Genomic DNA, 16,901 nt, shown 5'->3' on the forward strand with positions numbered 1-16,901 from the left:
GCAAGGGCCGCCAAGACCGGACAAGTACTGGCTGTAAGAACATCCGCCAGGCGCACTCGTGGGGCCACTTTTGCGAGTGCGCGTGCGCAGGGTGTTACGTAGTTAGTTTGGCAGAGGGCGCTTTCACATTCTTATTCCGGATTGGTCCTTGAGTAAAACGTTCCTTTTTTGCATACGCGTTGTCCCCGCTGACCCGGAAGTTTTCACCCCCTTTAAAAGCTTCGGCCCGCGATTCGCGGTCTCTTCCTGTCTGTGCCAGGGCGGCGCGTGGTTCACGCTCGTCGACTGTGACGCCCCGGCTGCGCCTTCAGGTGAGGCTGTCGCGGCGTCGGTGGGGGGGGCGGGTACGAGGAACGATTCAGGATTTTCCGGGCCGCGATGAGCGATCCCCGAGGCTCGGGGCTTCCCCCGTGCGAGTTTCCCGTGTTTCTCCGGAAAACGTGCTGAGGAACGTGGCGGCCCAGGAAAGTTACAATTTGTCGGTGTCCCGCTATCTCCATATCTTTGCCCGGGAGCGGGGTTCGGGGGTGCGGGTTGGGTTCGGGGGTGCGGGTTGGGCCCTGCAGTCGTGAGTTGAGATAGGAGGTTTCCGTTGTTCATAGCACACGGCGCACTCCGCGGCCAGTGCACGGTTTTTCCTCTGGTCGTAGTTCCTGGTATGTCCTCGGTGTCGGACACGCGCTGTGGCATTTGCCTTGATTTTGTGCGGAATTCGCGTGGTGGCCCTCGGTGCTAGACTCGGGTTTCCATTTGACTCCAGAGAAGCAGGGCGAAAGCAGGCTGACTCTCCCCCAGGGTAGAGCTCGTTAATGATCTGGCTGGGATTCGAATTCCAGCAGATGCAGTGTCGGGGTACCGGGTGTCTCCCTTGCAGACACGGTTCGCGCAGCCGCTGTTGGCCGGGGCCTGCCAGCGCTTGGTTCCCGGGGTCTTTGGTGAGGGAGAGATGCTTCTGCTCACATTGCAGCTAAGTGGTTTTTCTGGGACCCAGAAAGGTGGACCCGGATGTTCACCCAGGATGTTCCTGGGTTCCATATAGCTTCCCAGGTGGCAGCGTGTGGGCCAGCCTCGCAGGGGTGGTTGTGTCTGGGCTCTGACAGTTTGTGTTCCTAGGATGACCGAGTGGGAGACGGCTGCACCTGCGGTGGCGGAGACCCCTGACATCAAGCTCTTCGGGAAGTGGAGCACCGATGACGTTCAGATCAATGACATTTCCTTGCAGGTGAGGGGGGCGTGTGGTGGTCGCGCTGTCCCCAGCTAGGGGGTTGGGGGCACACGTGGAATCTTCCAGGAGGGGTGACTTGAAACTCGGTTGCTACACACGATGGTTCCTTTCTCAGGGATAGCATCATGCCCCACAGGGGTCTTGTGTCCGTGTTTTGGTTCTGTTTTTCTTTTTTTGTTGTTCTCGTTAAAATTTATTTATTGATTTGAGGGGCACCTGCATGGTTCCATTGTTGTGTCTGCCTTTGGCTCAGGTCATGATCTCAGGGTCCTGGGGTCCTTGCTCAGGGGAGAGCCTGCTTTTCCCTTTGCCCGCTGTTCTCCCTGCGTGTGCTGGCTCTGACAAGTAAATACTTTCTTAAAAGACAATTTTTCGCTTTTCCCTGGTGCTCTTAGGGGCTGGGGAAGTCGAAGTCCGTGTCATGCCAGAATTTGGTTTTGAAAGATGTGCAAGGCTCTACCATAGACCTGGACCTTCTATCCAATCCCTGCCAGGGCATTTGGTGTTTGTGATTTATCCTGCCCAGTGTGGAGCCCTGCATGGACACCTAGCTGCTTGCCTGTTTGCGCAGGTGGTTCTCTGCAGGCTATCGTTCTGGTATCAGAATTTTCTCTTCTTCAGTTACTCCTGGTGTTTATAGAAATAGGATGTGTGTGGGGACACTCGTGTATAAGTGATAGAATGACATTTGGGTGTATTTCATGGTGGAACAGGTGACAGTAGTTCTCTTACATGCGTGTAGTTCCTCTGATTTGACCACCCCCTAACATTTTGGTGTTTTATAGACATTTTCTTGGGAAATGATGCCTGTATATGTAGGAAGGGTTGCTGGATAATTCTGCTAAAACAGTGGTTCTCTGGCGTGATCTTCCCCCACCCCTTTTAGGTGACACTTGGCAATGTCTGGATACATTTTGGGTTGCTAAAACTCAGAGGGGTGCTACCACTGTACTGGATGCTGCTAAACGTTCTGCGGTGCACAGGACGGCCCCTGTACCAGGAGTTCCTTCATTGAAAATGTCTGTGGAAGGAGTTTGAGAAACGCCTAAAACTGAAATCGTGGGGGGTTCCTGGTGGCTCAGTTGGTAGGCATCTCTCTTTGGCTCAGGTCATGATTCCAGGATCCTGGGATTGAGCCCTGCATCGGGCTCCCTGCTTGACAGAGAATCTGCTTCTCCCTTTCCTTCTGTATGCCGCTCTACCTACTTGTGCTCTTTCTCTATCTCTCTGTCAAATAAATAAAATTTTCAAAAACAAAAAACAGATCGTGGGGTAGCTTAACTAAACCTGCGTAGCCTAGTTAGTTAAGTGTCTGCTTTCAGCTCAGGTGGTGATCCCAGGATCCTGGGAAGGAGTCTCCTATCAGGTTCCCAGTTGTGCAGCGGGAAGTCTGCTGCTCCCGCTCCCCTGTTCATGTTCTCTCTTTCAAATAAATCTCAAAAAAAAAACCAACCAGATCATAGGTTGTGATCTTGGTTCTCTGTCCCCCTCCCTTCTTCCCATTACAAAGGAGGTGTGCTTTTTTGGTTTGTTTTAAGACTTTGAGAGAGAGAAAGCACAGACAGGGAGAGGCAGACTCCCCACCCCACTGGCTGGGCAGCCTAATGCGGGGCTCCATCCCATGACCCTGAGATCATGACCTGATTGGAAGGCAGGCGCTTAACCAACTGGGTCGCCCAGGTGCCTCAAGGAAGTGCTCTTCTTAGTGACTTGATGAAGACACTTGTTAAGATTACTTGTTTTGTGGCAGGCAGGGCCCCCTCACAGTCAAGCCACCACAGATGGGTGGGGGCTACCCCCAGTGGGTGCTCAGTCCCTCTGGTTCTTGGCCATCTTACTCCTAACGATGGTTCTTTCATCCCGTCTCCCTGCTGCCCCAGGACTACATTGCGGTGAAGGAGAAGTATGCCAAGTACCTTCCCCACAGTGCAGGGCGCTATGCAGCCAAGCGCTTCCGCAAGGCGCAGTGCCCCATCGTGGAGCGTCTCACCAACTCGATGATGATGCATGGCCGCAACAATGGCAAGAAGCTCATGACCGTGCGCATTGTCAAGCATGCCTTCGAGATCATCCATCTGCTCACTGGTGAGGTAGGACTGTGAGGCCTGATGAGGCAGAGTGCCCTTAGTACAGCCCGAAGCCAACAGCTGCCCCGTGGCGTGTGTGTCAGGGTCCATTAGGGTTTAGGGATGAGGAGGGGGAGGGATGTGGACTGATGTCACATTTGTGGCTGCCTTCTCTTAGAACCCGCTCCAGGTCCTGGTGAACGCAATTATTAACAGCGGTCCCCGGGAGGACTCAACCCGCATTGGGCGAGCCGGAACAGTGAGGCGTCAGGCTGTCGATGTGTCCCCCCTGCGCCGTGTGAATCAGGTGGGCTTGGGGCAGAAATGGGCAAGTAGGAAGGTTTCTTCTGCCTGTGTGCTTTACCTGGAGTGTCTTTTGCTCCAGGAAGCCTTCTTGCATTACCATCACATTCAGGGCAGATACTGGTTCTGGCCCCGACCTGAGCAACATTTCCCTGAGGCACGGTTTCATTTGAGTGTGTGTTGTTACATACTGTGTGTGGGTGTGTGTTTTTTTTCCACAGACCATTTGATCATCAGCTGGGGGCATTGTCACCACAGCCCCCTTAACAGAAATAGAATTGTCTCATGTTCCATGCCTGCAGCTGTCCCCAGTGTACCCTTTGTAGCTGTCCATTGTCAGTCAGGGTCCAGGTCAGGAGCTCACACCGCATGGCGCTTCCCTGCAGTCCAGGTTTCGGATCTCCTGTAACCAAGCACCCAGCGTCAGCCTTTGTGTCCACACTTGTTTCCTTGGCCCCTGGTCTGATCTCAGGTCTGGCAGCATTTCACCTGGTGCTGCCTTTGGGCTCCTACTGTGTCTCGTCTCCGTCGCGGGGGGCCAGTGGATGCCAGGCAGTATGGTAGCCAGCATTTGTTGGGGGAGCCTAGGCTATGGAAGACGGTGGCCCTGTCTGCTTTGGGGGCATCTGCTTAGCTGACCCCTGTGCTCCCTAGGCCATCTGGCTGCTGTGCACAGGTGCGCGTGAGGCTGCCTTCCGGAACATCAAAACCATTGCTGAGTGCCTAGCAGATGAGCTCATCAATGCAGCCAAGGTGAGTGAGGACACAGGGGTGGGGCCAATTCAAGGGGAAGCTGCTCCAGCCTTCAGAACTGACCATCTGTTTCCTTGCAGGGCTCTTCCAATTCGTATGCTATCAAGAAGAAGGACGAGCTGGAACGTGTGGCCAAGTCCAACCGTTGATCACCTGGCTGTGCCTTCAATAAACCTGTCTGTCCTTGGGGCAGCCTCACCCACCTGTGCCAGTGTGTGTCCTTGGGGGGCGCTGGAGTGGGATGGGCCCAGGGTCCTGAGTTGCTGGCCACGTTTCTGACCTGTCTTTCGGCCTGTGGGGACCCGGGTTCACCGGGGAGATACTCTGCTCAGGAAGCGCCACTGACTCAGAACCATGGCGCCCCGGAGAACAGGCCTGGCCGCCCCGAGGGTTCCACTGTGTTGGAAATGAGAGGGGTGGGTTGTCCTGGCACAGACGTCACTCTCTCTAAAGGGCTTGGTGTTTATCCAGGAGATCTGGGTGGTAGCCCACCACCCTGAGAGGCATGTTTCCTGCGAGCAGTGCCAGGGAGCTGGGAGCAGCCTTAGACCATCTAAGGCCAATGGTCTGGGCCACTGTTTCTAGCCTCCTGCCTGCTGGTTTGGCCGGGGCCAGCCCTATCCAGTATGGTGGGGTCTGCCCACCTTCCACCCCAGAGGCTCCTCTTTGCTCTGGCCAGCTTCCCCCCAGAGCTCCAGGCTGCCTGTTCACTCTTTTTTCTTTTCTTTTCTTTTTTTTTTTCAAGATTATTTATTTGACCAATCACAAGTAACTCAGGCAGGCAGAGAAGAGAGGGGGAAGCAGGCTCCCCACTTAGCAGAGAGCCTGGTGCGGGGCTCAATCCCAGGACCCTGAGATAATGACCTGAGGAAGGCAGAGGCTTAACCCACTGAGCCACCCAGGCGCCCCTGCCTCTGCGTTTTGTGTACTAGTCAGGACTGCAGCCTAACCTTGGGTACCCACGGAGTCACTGCTACAGCAGGTTCATCTGATTCCACCAGTGGCTTGAAAGTGGATTCATGAGGTGATGGAAGACTTGGGTGGTGGGTTGTTAGTGCCCACCCATGGGGCCAGACTGTCACTGGCCTGTCCCCCTGTGCTGTCTTATCACCTTCCTGCCGCCCCCAACATCCGGCCAACGTCAGGCTTGGTGTTCATCCTGGAGGGACCTGTCTCAGGGGCGGGCCAGGCAGTCAGACAAGTCTGACAGGTACCTTGGGAACCTGGGATCTGGAGGGAGTGGTACCAAGGCAGCACCTTCCTGCAGGGATGGGCACCTAGTACGCAGCTGTTGGTAGGCAGAGTACTGGGGTCAGAACTGGCAGGGACGTTCCAGCCAGAGGGAGGTGGCACCAGCAGGTAGGAAGAGCCCAAAGGCTCACTGGGGTCTGTCATGGGGAATCTCCGGCACCTGCTCTGGGCTTCTGTCATTTCTCTGTGCTGCTGGGCTCCAATCCTGAGGCTTGCATGTCCTTTTTTCCTCATCTACCCCTCCTGGGATCTGGTATGGACCCCCCCAGAATCGAACTAGTTCTTAGAGGTCTCCATCTTTTGTTCCTCTCCATATTGGATCCTCCCCATTGCTTGTCTGGGGTCCTGCTTGGTGATGAGTCATCTGCTGTCATCTGCCCCTTCCCCACCCAAGTCTAGCTTAGGACCTACCATGCCCCCTGGGTCTGTCCCTGTCCCCCAATCCTGTCCTCCCATCTCTTCTGCTCCCTCCCTTCTCCAGTCCTGGTGCTTCCTCAACTCCCTACCTGGACACCCTTTTCCTTTGTTTCTTCCCTGTGAGTTGCCAACCGTTCTAGCCTCTCTGCTTTTTGGCTGTACACCCCCCTTTGCTTCTGCTCCGTTGGGCCGGACCCTCCACAGACCCTCCTCCGCTCTCCCCCCCCACACCCGCTTCCCTGGCTGACGGGCCTCTCCCCTCAGGTCCCGTCCGGATGCCCTGCCCTCGGCTACCCTGGCTCCGCCGCCCCCGGGCCCCTCAGGACTCAGGCCCCAGCTCCCCGAGCTCACTCTCTGCGCCCCGCTCACCCGGCAGGGAGGAGGGCCAAGACGACGACGGCGAGGAGGAGGAGGAAGGGGACGGCAGCCCCGGCTCGGGCCCCATCCTGACCCCCGTGTCCACCGTGGAGTGTCTCATTTGCGTGTCACCCTTCGACGGCGTCTTCAAGCTGCCCAAGTGCCTGGACTGTGGCCACGTCTTCTGCCTCGAGTGCCTGGCTCGCCTGTCCCTGGCCACGGCGGGGGGCGGCGACGCGGTGGCCTGTCCGGTGTGCCGCGCTCCCACGCGCCTGGCCCCGCGCCGAGGGCTGCCCGCGCTGCCCACACAGCCGGGCCTGCTGCCCCGCGACGCGCGCGCGCCCCTGCCGCGCCAGGGCTCGGTGCGCTTCGACCGCCGCCGCGGTCTGTTGTACCTGCGGCCGCCGCCGCCGCCGCCCGGGCTGCGCAAGTCCCGCGCCGCGCGCCCGCCGCCGCCGCCGCCGCCGCCGCTGCGCCTCGGCCGCCCGCTGTCTCGCCGCCTCTCCCTGGCCAGCCCGGCCTGGGCCTTCAACGCCGCAGTGGCGCTGGCGGTGCTGGTGGCCGCCGGCCTCGTCGTCTCCGGCGTCTACATCTTCTTCCTCATCCCCCACGCCGCCTCCTCCGGCCCCGTGCGGCCCCAGCTCGTGGCGCTCGCCCCGGCGCCCGGGTTCTCCTGGTTCCCGCCGCGGCCCCCACCGGGGACACACTGGACGCCGCGCCCCGTGGGTCCTGACTTGGTGACCGCCCTGCCAGGGGCTACGGAGGACGTGCTGGAGCCCGAGGAGGCCTCCGAGGACAAGGTGGAGGCCGAGGGTACGCTGGACCGGCCCCAGGACGGCGTGTGGGGAGCAGAAGCCGGCCAGGGCTGGGCCCCGCGAGGACGGGGCGGGAGGGGGGTGTGGGCGCCACGGTAAACGCATCCATGCTGCAGGTCCTGTCTCCAGGGCTGTGGTCCTCCGTGTCCTCCTGGTGGGGCCCTGCCAGGATCGCTTGTCCTGGTCCTCCTGGAGGCCTTACCAAGGTGCATGGAAAGCACCCATTTCTCGGAGGGAGGCCTAGTGAGATCGTTCCAGGGATCATCACCACGGAGCAGGGACCCTCTCAAGGAGTAACTTCTGCCTTCATTCCCACAAGGGCCCTCTGGGAGCACCCATGACCCTGAGCAACTGTGGGCATCCAGCTGAGGCTGTCCTGAGCCCCTCTTTGCAAAGGCCCTTCTGGGAGGCATTCCTAAACCTGGTCTCCATGAGGGCCCGGTTGGGAGGACCCTTGATCCTCATCCCCCCAGGAGTCCAGCTGGGGAGCCCCTTGGACCAACACCGGGTAGGTACACTGCTCGGGACCCCATCAGCCCCTCTGGAGGGTCCGACCGAGTGCACCCCCGGTCACCATCAGACCCCGGCAGAGAACCCTCAGCTAGCAGCTGGGGGTGAGGCTTCTGGTTTAGTCATCCTGTGGGCTCACTGCAGGTGGCTGGAGCCCCCAGTCTCTGGTGGCAAAGCTGCTACTGCTGTTGGCCTCTGGCCATGCCCCCCTGCGCAGCCCATCGCAGTCCTCCCCACGCCCACCGGGGCTGTAGTTTATTTTCCACTCTGCCTCCTGCAGGTTGGGTGTAGGTGGGATCCAGCTATTTCCAAGCTAGTCCTGGGTTGTCTGTCTGCATGCATGGCTGAGGCTTGGGCTTGAAGGGGCAGGGGTGGCCAGGCCAGGGTTGAGGAGGGACACATAGGGCCTGAGCCTCTAAGATTAGCTCCCACTTGGTTCTGAGCACCAATCTGCAAGTAGGAGCTTCGACTACTGTTTGGGTCGTGGCTTCTGGGGTCCTGATATGCTGTGGGGCAGCTGTGGTCACCAAGGTTCATATAAGGTTGCCCTCTAGGTCAGGGCCATATGATTTGGGGGGTGGGTGCTCCTGGATCTCGCTGGCCTGCTTGGAGACATTCTGGCCTCTCTCCCTGGGTGCTAGAACCCCCATCACCCCTATTTCCACTCATTAATTTCTCGAGACCAGTTATTGCACGTCTCCTCCAGAGCTCCATCAACTTTTTTTGGCATCCCTGTTGTACCCTGAGGTGAAGCCTCAGCCTTGGACAGCAGCCTACAAGGAGGGCGGCTTTTGGGTTCCTGTCCTCCTCCTCTCAGAAGCCTTTCTGGGTCAGTCATCACAGGGTAGATGGCTGCCACCCCCTACACAGACTGAACGCAGGCCTTCTGTTTCCCCCAAGGCTCTGGAGCCCACATCCTGCCTCACTTGGCCCAGGTTCGGGGTTCCATGTTCTGTGGCTGGGAATCTGGCATTTTCCAGAGAGAAATGTAACTTCTGTGGGGCTGGGGGCTCTCATTTGATCTGTTTACACACGTGTCCTCAGTGCCTGGCACACGGTGGGTGTCAAATAATTTTCTGGGGAGTGACAGCATTGCGGGTGACCGAGAGGCAGGCTGCGAATGCCAGTGGGCACTCTAGGCTCAACTAGCTCAGAGCCACCCTGGTCAAGGCATGTCAGCGGAGTTCCTTTTTTTGGGAGCTGCTGCTTCCGGTTGGAAAACCAGAGGGGGAACATCAGGACCTCCAAGGGAGTGTCTTTCCAGACCAGTTCTTGTCCCACACCCAGGTGCCAGTGTTACCCACAGTGACTGAGAGCAGGGTGCTGGGTCACTGGGCGGCCCTAGCCCCGCCCACACAGGGAGGGGACTTGGTCAGGCTGGAGCAGTGTTGGTGGTCTAGGTTAGTGTTTGCTGACTGCTGCAATAGAGAACTCAGACGACTTCTGTCACAGGTCTGCAGGCCAGGAGTCTTGAAATCATGTTTACCTGGCTAAAGTCAAGTGTCCTTGGGGCTAGCTTCTCCGGAGGCTCCAGGAGAGAATTTCCTTAGATTTTCATCTTCAAGACCTGCATTCCTTGGCTTCTTCCTCTATCTATCTTTTATTTTTTTAAGTGATCTCTACACCCTATGTGGGACTCAAACTCAAAATCCCAAGATCAGGAGTCCCATGCTCTACTGACCGAGCCGACCAGGTGCCCTGTCTTCCTCTGTCTTCAAAGGCAGCAGCATCGTGGCTACAAAGCTCTGACTGTCCTGCCTCCTGCTTTCACTTGTAAGGGTATTGTGAGAACTTGAGCCTGCCCTGACAATCCGGGATACTTTCCCCAGATCAACATCTTAATTTAATCACATTTGCAAAGTCCATTTTGCCATCTAAGTAGCAGATTGTCAGATGCTGGGGGTTAGGACCCGGCTATATTTGGGGGCCATTATTCACCTCACCATAGCATCTCAGGTATCCTTCTCATCCCTTCCCTCCTCCACCCAAGGCTGGGAGAGTGGGGCAGGGGGCAAAAGTTGGGCCCAGCCAGGAGAGTAAGAAAGGGGCCCTTAGCTGGTGGTGCCCAGAAAGGGGAGAGAAAATGCTCTCTGCCTGAGGGTGTTCGAGAAAGTCTGCCTGGAAGGAGAACTGCATCTTCGAAACAGCTGGTATTATGGCAGAAGGAGCTGGGGCAGTAAGCAGATGGCTGAGGGCACGCGGCAGGGCTGACCATCCCCTACCCCAGTCCTTGCTAGCTTCCTCCTAGGGGTTAGGGAAAGTTCAGCTTCTCCACTCTCCCAACTGGGAGACTGAAACCTCAGTCTCTCCTTCCTTACAATGAGCCTGATGAAAGATCCCAGGGGTCCTGAACATTCCTGTCTGCTAATTACTACCTCGATGACTGCCCATCCACTGCCCATGAACAAAGGGGCCGTCCAAAACCACCCTGGGGCCAGTATGATGGGTCCTGTGCCCCAGCCTTTCCTACTAGCCTCTGTGGCCACCTAGAGCCATGCCCTCCCCGCCCTCCCTCTGCCCACTTCAGCCCTCGTCTGTCGCAGGCTTGCAAATACCCAAAGAGGGGAGTCAGTCTCATTGCCTGGCATGGTGCCAGAGATGCCAGACTGTGGTTCTCTCTTCTGTAAAATGGGTGACAATAAACACTTTACTTGCAGGGAAAATTAGTTAATCTACAAGTATTTATTGTGCACCTGCTGTATACCAAGGGTGTGCACTGGGGACATCGCAGGAACAAGGAAGGCCCTCACATGGCAGATGACGTCCAGAATGCTGAGCAGAGCAACCATCATCTTGGCCCCACTGCCTTCCCCATCAAGTTCGTGGAGTCCCCAGTTCCCCAAAGCTTCCCCATGTTCTCCCCCAGCTTTGCCTTCTTTGCCCCCGGAGGGATGCAAGGTGCTCCCTTCTCATAGGGATCTGGCCAGCCTCTCCTCATGAGAATCAAAGATGCCTCTGCCCGCACCACACCCGTTCCTGCCCATCAGGGCATCTTCTTGTGTTGAGGCCAAGGGAACCAGGGCCACAGAGGGCCCTCACTGGACCTGAAGAGCTGCAGGTCCAGACTGATGGGGAAACAGAGGCTGTTGGGCTGGGTAGGGTGTGGATTTGAACCAGGACCAGAGAGCTTCCTGCAAAACACCTTCTCCCCTCAACTCCATACCCTGGTAGGGTAGACTTGTTTTTTTCCCCTCCTCCCCCGGTCCTGCAATCAGAGTTCTCTCTCCACACTTGGGAGGCTTCCCCTCCTCACTAACACCCACACACAAACCAGGGTGGGGCTTGGGGGAACTTCTAGCAATCCTGGTGGGGGCTGCTTGAGTGTCATCACAACATGGCAACTGGCTCCTCTCTGAGCAAGTGAGCCAAGAGGGAACAAAGGCAAAGAAGCCACAATGCCTTTTATGACCCGGCCACAGAAGTCATCCTGTCATCTCCCCCTTGTGCTAGCGGGCACCCTATTCACTATGGAAGGGACCTAAGTGAGTGTGTGAACATGGACAAGGGGACTCATGATGGCCATTTGGGAGGTCAGCCCTCTACCTAAAGTGGAGTCACCAGCACAGTCCTTTGTCTTCTTTAGCCGAGTGGGCCTGTGCTACTCTTTTGGGCCCTCTCTCCCCGAGAGAGTCCAAGGCCTTTGATTCAGGCTGAATCCCCAGGGTGATGACCCTGTCACCTTTTCTGTGAGTGTGGGGGAGGCCAGTGAGAAGCCAGTGTCCGCCACAGTAGCACCAAGTAGGGACTGGGTCAGAACCAAGGACAGAAAGGGAAGAGTGACTGGCTTCATTCTCACCTGTCTCCAGGCCCCCAGATCTTAAGGGAGGGAGGAGACATGGAGCTGTGGGTGTTGACGGGAGTCGGAGGGTCAAGGGGGTGGCATTAAAACAGATGACTCTTTTCTACGCCCCTTACCCTCCAGAGTTGGAGGAACAGGGGTGAAGAAGCATTGTGGTGGTTCAGACCTGGGCTAGGCACCTCCTGCAGCCATCTGTAGTGTTTCCACATCACCGCTGGGGGAGGGCGCACAGTGGGGCAGCAGGTGGCACAGTGCTAGGGACCAGCTGGCCTCTTGCAGAATGTGTCTGAGATCGGAGCTCTCTGCAGGAAGCTGGCTCTGCTGCCCTTATTCTGTGCTGGAAGAGCCAGTTGGCACGGATCCAGAGGCTAGTGAGATGCCAAGGCAGCTTAATCGTTTCAGAGAGGAAGCATGACTCATTCCAGGATCTACTCTGTCCCACAGCCTCGGTGAGCCACTGCAGTCAGCCCTGCCCACTGTACCACTGGGTGGAAATAGCCCTCCTGATATTAGTGTCCTTGTGTACCTGGAGCCCTAATCCACACCAGATCGTCTATGCCAACAGTGTGATTTGTGGTAGGGGCATGGGCCATGCAGCATCAGTTTGTCCCCCGGGGGGCGGGGGACAGAGACTGGGTAACTAAGGTCAGTTACATGGGAGCTGCACACTTTTGTCACTGTTTCCCAGTGAAAACCCTGGACACCAAGACTTAGGTGAGGATGCTTGGTGCAACACTCCATATGTGTTGTCATGTATATTGTTTTTGGGAGAAGTGAGTGCTGCGTGTGATCCCATTGGGAGAGGACAGTGAGAAGCTTGTGCCTGATCTTTCTTAATTCCTGTTTACATACCTCTTTCTTCTGCCAGATTTTGTTTTATTTATTTTTTAAAAGTTTTTTTTTTTTTTTAATTTGACCCAGAGAAAGTACAAGCAGGGGGAGCAGCAGGCAGAGGGAGAAACTGACTTCCCACCAAGCAAGGAGCCCCACGTGGGACTCGATACCAGGACGCTAGGATCATGACCCCAGCTGAAGGCTGACGCTTAACGAAGGAGCCACTCGCGTGCCCCTCCTTTCCCAGGTTTTAAGTTATATCTTTTCACTATAATAAACTGCAAATAAGGGCCACTACAACCACGTACTGGCAAGGACGTGAAGAAAAGCAACAGCTGGGCACTGCCGGTGGGAATGTGAACTGTACAACCACCGTGGAAGACGACAGTACGGAGGCTCCCCACAACCTTAAAAGATAGAAACCCCACACAGTGCCGTAACCTGCTGAGGAAAACGAAACTACTGAGAACATACAAGCACCCCTCCGCTCGCTGCAGAGTTACTTCCAACAGCCCAGCTGCGGACGCAGCCCACGTGCCCACCCGTGGATGATGGATAAAGAAGGCGCGGAGCACCACACTGGACCACTGCTCAGCCGCAAACACGAAAGAACGGGGCCTGCCCTTTGCAACACCACGGATGTTCTCAGGGCGTCCGCTCTCGGGACATTCCGCAGAGCGGCTTGTCCCGGCCTCAGCGGCCAGGGACAGCACGCACCGCGCAGTGGGAAGGGCCTGGGCCCAGCCACCCACCCCTCTGCCCACACCGACCGCCGATTTTCCTCCCGCCCAGGTCCCCAGGCCCTGAGTCCGCAGCTGCTCAACGCCAGGGGGACGAGTCGCGGCGGCCGCGGGCACGAGCCGGCTTCCGCGGCGGCCACCCCCGCGCGACTTGGCCGCACAGCCCGGGTCCGTCCCACTAAAGCTGGGGACGCCAGGGGCCCAGGAGGCGGGTCATTCTCCGCACTGAAGGCGCATACGGGGCGTGGCAGGACCCTGCCCCCTTTGACTCTCGTGCCGTCCGCCACTCCCGATTCCGCCGACGCGGGGACCCTTACGGACGCCCTCCGGGCCCGCGACGCGGTACCCAGGCTAGGGGCCGATAGAAGAGACTGGACAGATAACCCTCAGAGGGGGGCGGCGGAAGTCCCGCCCCAGCAGCCGTCCCGGAGGCGCCCCGTCCTGGGCCCTCATTGGTCAGCGCCGAGGCGTCGTCGCAGTGTCTTCTGGGTAGTGTAGTTCCCGCCGCGAGGCGGCCCCGTGCGCCCGTGGCGCGGAGTCCTCCGGGTGCTACTGCCCACGCTCCGTGAGGGCGGGGTCCGTCGTCGCATCTTCTCCGAGCCGGGAGCTTCCAGTCCTGACTCCGTCTCTCTGAGACTCGTCCCCAGCGTGGGGCGGGCTGCCTCTCACAGAGGTATCGGTCCGCGCCGCGCGCTCTCCCGAGCCTCCTCACCGGTCCTCGGTGCCCGCCGCCCCGGCAAGGGGCACCCGGCGCCGGGTAGGCTTCTCGCGCAGGAGTGGGTGGGGACCGAGGCCCCGACTGCGACGGTCAGCCCGAGGTCATCCCTCCGCTGGCTGGGCTAGGGTCGGGTCCGCGGACACATGGGACCACCCGGAGCCGCGTTTCAGTGCGCAGTTCCCCGCCACGGCCGCCGGCCGCGGGGAGGACAGACCCGGCGCAGGTGGGTCGCGGGTGAGTCCAGGGCGCTCCCTCGGCCCCACTCACTTAGACCCCCGTATCGGGGATGTTGGTAGCCTGAGGCCTTTCCTCCTCCCCGCCCGTATCACCCGGGCTTTGGGGGTCACCCACAGCCCAGCCCGCAATCCGGTGGTTATGCCAGTTGGTGGGATGTGATAGGGAAAGCGTTAAGGACACAGAAACCAGCAAATGCATGGTAGTGAGGCTGAGTGAGAACCCAGGTCCCACCGAGGTCTTCCGAGAACAGAGAGCAGGGGCAGGAGTCAGGCCTGGAATAGATCTAGACCCCTATTCCGAGGGCGCTGGGAGCCACGGGAGATTTAGGGCAGAGGGGGAGGTGGTCTGACACGGTGTTGGGAGGCTTCCTCTGGCTACAGAGGGAAGAAGGCCCATGAGAGGCTGCTGTTAACGGGTGGCTGCACCAGGGTGCAGATGGCAGAGGCGCTTGCACTCTTGTCTGTTACCTCAGTCCCACCAGCCCAGTTGCTGTATGTGAGGCAGCGAGAGACACTGACCTATCAAGGAGTGGCCGGGGCGTTTGGACTCAGTGGTTTGATGGATGGACGATCTATCAACAGATGTGGAGGTCGGTGGCTAGAGCAGGTTCCGGGACAAGACCTGGAGTCTGGTTTTGGAGACTTTAAGAGCAATCCATCCAGGAATGGAGGCTCTGTGTCGGCACCGGGATGTGCGGCTCTGGAATTCTGCAGGATCCGGGCTGGCAAGATCCAAAGGATGGGGCTGGAGAGTGGGACTAGGAACAATGTGGGATGAAGGATGGTAGTGAATGCCTGTCAACTTGTGGGAAGGGAGGCTGGGGACCAGGGAGGACCAGATGTTCTGACTGTGCAGTCGGAAGGTGGTGGTCGGTGTCACTAAGGCACTGTGAAGTCTGGGCCTGTGTTAGCAGGGAATGGAGGGGGAGTGGCAGGGGGCCAAGTCTCCTGATTGGCAATTGGACCTGGGATGCAGCCTGTGGCCTGGCAATGATGGAGGGAGGGGCCCGGGGTTGGGCTGATTCCCTGTCTGCAGGCTCACCAGGTTTTTATATTTGCCCTCATTGGGGTCTGAGGGTTTTCATTCAGGGTTGCAGAGGCATTCAGTGGCAGATGGGGGTCACCTGGTGAACAGGTAGTGTCCCAGGCCCAGTGGGCTGGACTCTGAGTGTGCCTCAGGATGGGAGAGGAGGATCATGGCAAGTGAGAGGACAGCCCATGCAAAGGCAGAGCTGAAGGAAGTGCGACATCTCAGAGATCCAGCTGCAGTTCTGAGTGGCTGAATACTGAAGCCAGGAGCAGGGCCGGGTAGGGAGTCTTCAGTGCAGGGCAGGAGGGCGCCTGTGGCGGTGGCCACAGGAAGTACAGGCAGGCTGGAGCAGGGTGGCATTGTGGTTGCTGGACCACGCACCCTCAGGACGCCACATGGAGCGTGGTATGCGGGGACGCCAGGGAGTTGCCAATGGGATGCACTGGTGAGGTTGTGCTGGAATGGTGTGGGTGCGGAACTAGGATTCCGAGTATGTCATGTGCCTGCTGGGCTGGAGTGCCGACTGAAGGGCCTTGGGAGCCGGTGTCTGGCCTTGAGGAAGAACGGTGAGTGTAGGTTTAGTTGCATCTGAGAGGTGTGATGTGAGGGACATGGACAGAATGGGGTGGGAGGAAAAAGGTGAGGCCTGGACCAGAATTTAGACGGCATCCATCCTGTCATGGCTGCAGAATGGATACAGAATCTAATAGTAACGTGAGGAGAAAGGCACCAGTGGCACTGTGACTTGGTATTCTCTCTGAGGTCGAGTGCTGGAGGGAAAAGGATGCATCAGGATGTGGTGGTGGTGGGGAGTGGTGGTGTTGAGCCTGTCAGTGAGACAGAGGATGGTGCCCTTCCCTGTCAAAGGCTTGGATGTGTCCAGTTGGTTGGTTTTTCCACACAATCGCCAACCGCTAGGATCAGCGGAACCCATCACTGCAGGGTCAAGTGACATTTGAGGATGTGGCTGTGTATTTCTCCCAGGAGTGGAGGCTCCTTAACGTAACTTAGAGGCATCTATACCATGATGTGATGTTGGAGAACTTTGAGCTCATCGGCTCTCTGGGTGAGTCCCTACACCCTCCCACAGTATACTGACTATCTTCTGCCGTTTCCCATGGGAAGTTCTGTCTATCCCAAAGCTGGACCACAGGGGCTGCTTCCTTCCCAGGTTTCCCTATGGTGGGCGCTGTGACTGGGGTGGGCATACTCTCTCAGCACTCTTTGAGCAGCCCTGTGTCTACCTCTTCACAGGTAGAGTTTGGGGGCCAGGTCTTTCATAGGTATCCAGCTGATCCCACCAATCTCAGCCTCTCCCCAGCTTGGTGACCCCACTGGAGTCATGGCCCCTTTGTGCTACAAGTGTGCCCTCTTCCTCTGCAAGTCTTTGTGCAGGACTGCCCAAGTCCTGGGCCAAGCTTGATCTCCTATACTATTTCCATTTACTGTTAGATTTGTGGCTGTGTGGGTCAGACGATACCAATTCATGAGGGGACGCTCACGTCACATGGTGACCTGGCATCCCCTGGTTAGGCATTCAGTCTTTGATTAGCAAACTAGAAACTATTTCTCTAAAGTAGAGTCGTGGGCGCCTGGGTGGCTCAGTGGGTTGGGCCGCTGCCTTCGGCTCGGGTCATGATCTCAGGGTCCTGGGATCGAGTCCCGCATCGGGCTCTCTGCTCAGCGGGGAGCCTGCTTCCCTCTCTCTCTCCCTGCCTGCCTCTCTGTCTACTTGTGATCTCTCTCTGTCAAATAAATAAATAAAATCTTTAAAAAAATAATAAAGTAGAGTCGTTATCTGCATAAGATGTAGACTTGCTTCCAAATCCTGGAGGTCTGTGCTGTGA

The 16,901-nt window shown here is 57.7% G+C and overlaps 2 protein-coding genes across 2 annotated transcripts; both read left to right on the forward strand.

Moving 5' to 3' along the window:
• The first annotated feature begins 219 nt into the window (after positions 1 to 219).
• On the forward strand, positions 220 to 4,552 carry RPS5 (ribosomal protein S5). The gene is made up of 6 exons (XM_045987432.1): positions 220 to 311; positions 1,114 to 1,222; positions 3,106 to 3,315; positions 3,470 to 3,598; positions 4,249 to 4,347; positions 4,428 to 4,552. The coding sequence occupies exons 2-6, from the start codon at positions 1,115 to 1,117 to the stop codon at positions 4,494 to 4,496; spliced, it is 615 nt and encodes a 204-aa protein (XP_045843388.1). The 5' UTR covers positions 220 to 311; position 1,114; the 3' UTR covers positions 4,497 to 4,552.
• A 1,738-nt stretch (positions 4,553 to 6,290) lies between these two features.
• RNF225 (ring finger protein 225) lies at positions 6,291 to 7,628 on the forward strand. Its single transcript, XM_045987430.1, has one exon. It carries the CDS (start codon positions 6,291 to 6,293, stop codon positions 7,284 to 7,286), a length of 996 nt encoding a protein of 331 aa, XP_045843386.1. The 3' UTR covers positions 7,287 to 7,628.
• Positions 7,629 to 16,901: the final 9,273 nt, after the last annotated feature.

Source organism: Meles meles, chromosome 19 (assembly GCF_922984935.1).
Source record: "Meles meles chromosome 19, mMelMel3.1 paternal haplotype, whole genome shotgun sequence".
Taxonomy (NCBI): domain Eukaryota; kingdom Metazoa; phylum Chordata; class Mammalia; order Carnivora; family Mustelidae; genus Meles; species Meles meles.